Genomic DNA, 6,000 nt, shown 5'->3' on the forward strand with positions numbered 1-6,000 from the left:
TGCCAAGGATTGAGCTCCGGGCTTTGCTTAGAGGCTGTTCTCCAACCATAGGAAGTGGTCTGAACTCCGGGATACAAGCCTCATGGGCTCCGTGGCAGGCAGGTAGAAGAACCTGGCTAAAGGCTCCTGTGGGAATGTCCGGTGGGTGGCAGCAGCCATAACACGACTTCGGGACTCAAGAGCAGGTCCAGTAGGGCCCGTTTAAGTCCAGCCAAAGCTGGCAGGGCCTCCCTCCTCTGCCCTGGGCCATCCCTTCATGCAGCCTACTCCACAGGCAGGCTGGGCAGATCACAAGCCGTCAGAGCTAAGAGCTTGAAAACCCTCTAGTTCTGGTTCCTTTATCCTACTGATAAGGTGATTAAGGCCCAGAAAGGCAATGCGACTGGTCTAAGGGCACACAGCCAGTTGGGAGCAGAGCTAGTTGGGGCACACAGGGGCACACAGCTTGTTGGGGGCAATGTCATCTTCTGGCTCCTGTCTTTGGGCTCCTGTCCATCACTGTGCTCTCCCAGCGCCCCTTACCAGGCTCCCGTGGGGAAGGACTCCTGACCAGACTGGGGCCCCTGTGGCAGCTTCTCTCTCTCAAAGACCCTGAGTATCAGGGATGTTCGGAGTGGGGGACATAGGCAGGATCCCAGCCTGACCCCCCAGCATTCTGGACTAGGCAGGAAGAGATGCTCCCAATCCCCACTGGAAGCACTAGAGGGTACCAAGAAAAATCAGGAGCTACCTTTGGCAGAATCTAAATGGCTATTGTGCTACTGGGATGCTGGGGAGCCCCTGGGCCATAGCAGAGGAGGCCTGAACCCATTCGACTATGGACCGGCCTGGACTGAACTGGTCGGAACTGGGATGGAGTGGATCATGCTTCTTTCCTGCCCTTACTGCTCAACCCAGGCTTCCCTGTACCTCCAGGTATGCCGGGCTCCCTCCTACTCCCTCCTTCCTGAACCCAGGTAAATTCCATAAATGTAGGCTCCCCTCAGAGCACAGGCAGACTCCCCAGCACTTCCTTCCACCCTCCTTCCAAATTGGGGAGCCCCCTGGAATCAAACTGGGCCCCAGAGGCCTCTCTTGCAGGCTTGGGATGCATGGAGGAGTCTGGCTTCTGCTCCTCACCGTGCATGACCTTAAGGACATTTGCATCTCTCTCTGGACCTCGGCTCCCTGATCCATAAAAGGAAGGGAGCAGACAATCGGCTGTTTTCAAGCAGGGTTCCCCGAGCATGAGAGGTTCCGTGGAAATGCCTCTGGGACCAGGACCATTGGAGCAGGGAAAGGGTCTGGAGTCCTTCACCCCACTTCAAACAGAGAAGACCCACTTGGCAGTTGTGTACAATGGACTCCACACACGGTTTCATTTGAACAAAAGAGGCTGCTTACAAAGAACTTGGAAATTACTGGCCTGGGCGAGCACTGATGTTCCTTCTGGTTTATGATGCCTCATGAAAAAGCCTCGGGGAATCCCTGGTAGCCCAGCGTCAAAACACCTCCTTGTCCATTCATTCGCGTACTCATTCATTCATTTGTTCATTCATCAAAGAGTTTAAAGAACGTCAAGGATCTACTGCTGCCAAGCAAATAATCTTTGATCACCCAGGGTCTTGTTGCCTCAATTTCCCCCCATGTGCCTTCTAGGCCCATGCTGGGGCGGTGACACAGTTCAGGGCTGGTACCTCATGGAAGTGCCCTAGACAGTCCTATCAGAGGAGCCACCCTCCCCGTGGTCCTGCCAGGGTCCTGCCAAAGCCCCGGGGCCCCCAGGGCCGGCTTCCCTCACACCTTCCCCCAGCACCCTGGCTGCCTGGCTGGGCACCGTCCACCCTGCTGTTGCTGTACCAAGAGGAAGCTGTTCTGCCAAAACAAGACACTTAAGCTAAGCGGCTACTGTTACATCAGCCGGCCTTCCCGCCCAGCACCCCAGCCTGGAGCCCCATACACACACTCCCACACATTCTTGTTCATATTTGCCAAGTCACAGGGACAATTCGGGGGAGGCAGGGCAGGATGGACCAGGTGGAAGGTTGCCCAGCACCAATGACAACAGGGAACAGAGAGGTCTCAGGTGAGGGCAGCACGTCTGTAGGCCCGAAGGGCCGGTGCCAAGGGTCCTGGAAGAGCCTGCGCTGTGGGGCGGACAGCATGGTGACCTGAGCCTGTTGATCCACCCTCCTGGGAACCTACCCACCCCCATCAAGGGAGGGCGCTTCACCCACCCAGCCCTGGGACCACCTGCCTTCTCAAGTCCACAACACCTGTGGTCTTGGACTGACTGAGAACCTGCTCTATTATAAGAAGACCCGGTCAACAATGGATTGCAGCTTTAGCAGTGGGTTTGTTCAGTCTCTCTTAAATAAACATGGCACTTCTGTAAGCATTAAGAATGTGATACCTTTAGAAAAAAAACACAAAACACACACTATTGCTCAAGAGCAATGCACATACGTAGTGGAATGCACCTGCAATCCCATTCCGTACAAGTCCACGGACTGTCGGCGGGGGAAAGCAGTTTGACCAACCCCCTCATCTTTGGTAGGTGGAGAAACTGAGGCATGGAGGCATGCCCACATTGTAGAGGAGTCAGGCTTAGACCCCAGGTGATGATGATGGGGGAGGAGGAGGAAAATCTGAAAACTCTGTGAGTATCTCTCTCTCTGCTGGATGCTATTTTAAAAGGGTCTTAATTATCATATGATCTCTCTGATATGAGGAACTTGAGAGGGGTGGGTGTGCAGGGCTAGGGAGGAAAAAATGAAACAAGATGGGACTGGGGAGGGAAACCAACCATAAGAGACTCTTAATCTCAGGAAACAAACTGAGGGTTGCTGGAGGGTCGAGGGGAAGGGACAGGGTGGCTGGGTTATGGACAGTGGGGAGGGTATGTGCTATGGTGAGCACTGTGAGTTGTGTAAGCCTGATGATTCACAGACCTGTATCCCTGGGGCAAATAATACATTATATGTTAATAAAAAACAATAAATAAATAATTAAATAAACAAACAAATAAAATTTAAAAAATAAAAATAAAGCAAAGTAAAAAGGGTCTTGTATGTGAAAGTCACTATTCTAAGACTCCTTGAAGGAGACACTATCTTTATTCCATTTTACAGATGAAGAAACTGAGGTACAAAGAGGTTGATTTGCCCAAAGTCACGGCTGACCTGGAATCGGTCAGTGTTCTGTCCACATCATGCAGCTTCTCTTTTGAAGACCGAGAAGCTGAGAGCTTTCTGCATCTCCTGTCCCAGGTCCCACCTGAACACCCAACCAGCAGGCTTATGTCCCTTTGCTACCATCTTGCTCGCTGCCTTACGGAACTGAAGGAGCAAAACCGCAGTGCGCATCTCTCTGCCATGAAACCCTCGGAGAGAAGGCCCAGCCACAAACTACCAGTTTCTCCCAGTCTGCTCCTCTTCAGTCTAAAGACCCTGAAGAAATCTGCGGCTAATAAGATTAAGAGCCCCAGGCAGCTCTCCCTGCCCCCATCCTAGGCTCACTATCTTGGAGGGCCCACCTTAAACAAGGGAGTGAATTTAAGAACCTTAAATAAGGTGGTTTAATGTGCTGGTTCAGGGGCACCTTGGTGGCTCAGTGGGTTAAAGCCTCTACCTCAGCTCAGGTCATGATCCTGGGGTCCTGGGATCGAGCCCCACATCGGGCTTTCTGCTCAATGGGGAGCCTGCTTCTCCCTCTCTCTCTGCCTGCCTTTGCCTACTTGTGATCTCTGTCAAACAAATAAATAAAATCTTAAAAAAAAAAAAAAAAGTGGTGGTTCAGTTCTTTTACACCAAAGTAAGTTAGGACAGCCTCCCAGAACAAAAGAACATGGCACCTAACACACCATTTAACATTTCTTCCATCAGGAATGAAAAGTCTTCTCTCCACTCTCTGCCCCTCCAGTGACCTTCCATGGTGGTCCCGAACTTTGGAAAGACAAGCATCCTAGGCATATGGCACCTACAGCACCCTGCCCAGGTCTGGCCCTACCATCCTTCAGAAAAATGAGCCCTTCTCATCCTTTGTATTTAGAGATCATCAAGGTTAGGCTCCCAGAAAGTCACCAACAAACATGCCTGATGGCTGTGATTGTGGGTTTACCTTCCCCACACCTCAGACAAAACTCTATTCTGCCCTATGCACTGCCCTTACTGCTCACCAGAGTCTCCAATGAGCCCAGAGGCCTAGGACCAAATGACCCTGGGGAGGAGGAGACAGGAACTGAGGAGGACAGTGCAGAGGTCAGGGGGTAAGTCTGGGAAAGAAAAGTCAAGAAGGGGTTGGAAGAATGGCAGGAAAGATGATGTAAAATTGGCAGAAATGTATCTGGGGTTCAGAATGGACCATAAGCCTCCTATAAGAAAGAACATAGGCTGGGCTGATCCTTCTCAAACCCAGAGCTGCCCCATCCTTCCCAGATTTTCTGATTCTACTACTTTAGTAAAGAATAAAAGAAGGAAGAGAGAAGTAGAAAGCAAGACGTAAGGATAAGTTAGAGTATAAGAAGACTGTCCCTCCAGGAAAGAAAGTGGAGGCACAGTTGAACAAAATCTCTGGAAGCCTTCACATGTATAATTGGCTTTTCAACGCAGGGCACTCTAGCTGCTCTCTGCCACCATCAAGAACAGAAGAGAAAAGGAACCTGAGTTGTGGCAGAAGGAACTATGGTTAGACTTAAGGAAGCACTTTGAAGCATGAATATTATAAAGCCTGAAAATAAGTGACCAAAGGAGATTGAAAAATCTCCTTAAAGATCTTAAATACATGTAGAAATTCAAATTTTCTAAGATGGTCTATGAGTCTAAGGAGGGGGTTAGTCAAGAGTACCTTGAAGGCCAGGTAGAATGGCAAGTTCTGGTGATTTCTCAAGCCAGCAAAAGGGATGATCTAACAGGCGAGAGACCAAGAGCCCAAAATTCAGGCACAGCCCTGTGGTACCTCCTGATCAGACCCCGAATCCCATCAGCTGCTCCCAGGGGCCCCTCCTAGAAACCAGGAAAAAAGGAGGCAAGCAATCTCAATCCCTTCAAGGAACTTCAGTGTGAAAAGGTACATTCGGTTTCCCCCAAAACCTTAGGCACCGAGGTGGCAGCGCCCCACCCATCTCCCAGCCCTATCCCTGCTTCCCCAGCCCTGGGAAGTTCTGGCCCAAGGCCCATGGCCACTCACCCGGCTGCCGTCCCTTTCCATGGTCTCCTGACGGCTGAAGCTTCCAGGCTCAGCTGATGTCCACGGGAAGAGCCATGTTGGCCCCTGTCTTCCCCAGCATGTGGGGAAAAAGGGGCTGGAAGGCTGAGGGCCAGCCCCCACCAGATGGGGCGGGGAAGCGGGTTGGGACCTGTGAGGTAATCTCAAGTATAAACAACACCTCAGAACTAGCCAGACCTGTCCCTCTCCCCTCCTCCGAGGCCATCCCAGTTACTCAGCGAATACCAAATACCAAATACCGGGAGTGTGAAGCTACCTTTACTCCTGAAACTGCCCCTACAGAGTCAGCTATGAGGAAACCAGGGGTTTCCGGAATGCTGCTTTCGGAGGGGCATTCTGAGAGGAAAAATGGAGGCCCTGTGTGGACAGTCTTAGGCCGGTCAACCTGAGCACCTAAAACAGATGTTCCCGGGGCCCTCTGAGGCAGGACCCTGTTCCCAAACGGAACATCCAAGGCCAGGGACCAGAGCCCCACACAGGGCAAGACGGTGTCAACCTTCATCTCCAAGGACCACATGTCCAAATCCCAAATCAAGGCACATGGCAAAATTTTCATTTTCTGAACTCTATTCTATGAAAACTCTTACCAAAGAAATTAAAATCAAACAACCTCTAATTATACCCATAATGAATTTCCTCTACAGAAAACAATAAAATGTTATGAAACAACACATCAAGAGCCAATTAGAATAAAACATACAAGTATCTGAATGGAAACCGTTCTAAGAAACTGTGAGCTGACTCATGGTCCCTCAGCTAGGTCCCGTTCTGATCCTCAGAGTCGAAAGAAACAGA

At 50.8% G+C, this 6,000-nt stretch overlaps 1 protein-coding gene across 5 annotated transcripts in view; it reads right to left on the bottom strand.

Annotated features, from left to right (window-relative positions):
* Positions 1-5,324, bottom strand: part of TMPRSS13 (transmembrane serine protease 13) — a 28,864-nt gene extending 23,540 nt beyond the window's left edge. Inside the window, exons 1-2 of one of the 5 annotated variants that reach the window (XM_032357288.1) lie at positions 5,167-5,324; positions 1,384-1,567 (exon numbers count right to left, since the gene is read on the bottom strand). In XM_032357288.1, coding sequence (XP_032213179.1) covers positions 1,384-1,522 — 139 coding nt within the window. In that variant the 5' untranslated portion in view covers positions 1,523-1,567; positions 5,167-5,324. Of the gene's footprint in view, positions 1-1,383; positions 1,571-5,166 lie in introns of all 5 variants that reach the window. The other 4 variants (XM_032357287.1, XM_032357290.1, XM_032357289.1 and 1 more) reach the window with 4 other exon arrangements.
* Positions 5,325-6,000: the final 676 nt, after the last annotated feature.

The sequence above is a fragment of the Mustela erminea genome, chromosome 9 (assembly GCF_009829155.1).
Source record: "Mustela erminea isolate mMusErm1 chromosome 9, mMusErm1.Pri, whole genome shotgun sequence".
In the NCBI taxonomy this organism is placed as follows: domain Eukaryota; kingdom Metazoa; phylum Chordata; class Mammalia; order Carnivora; family Mustelidae; genus Mustela; species Mustela erminea.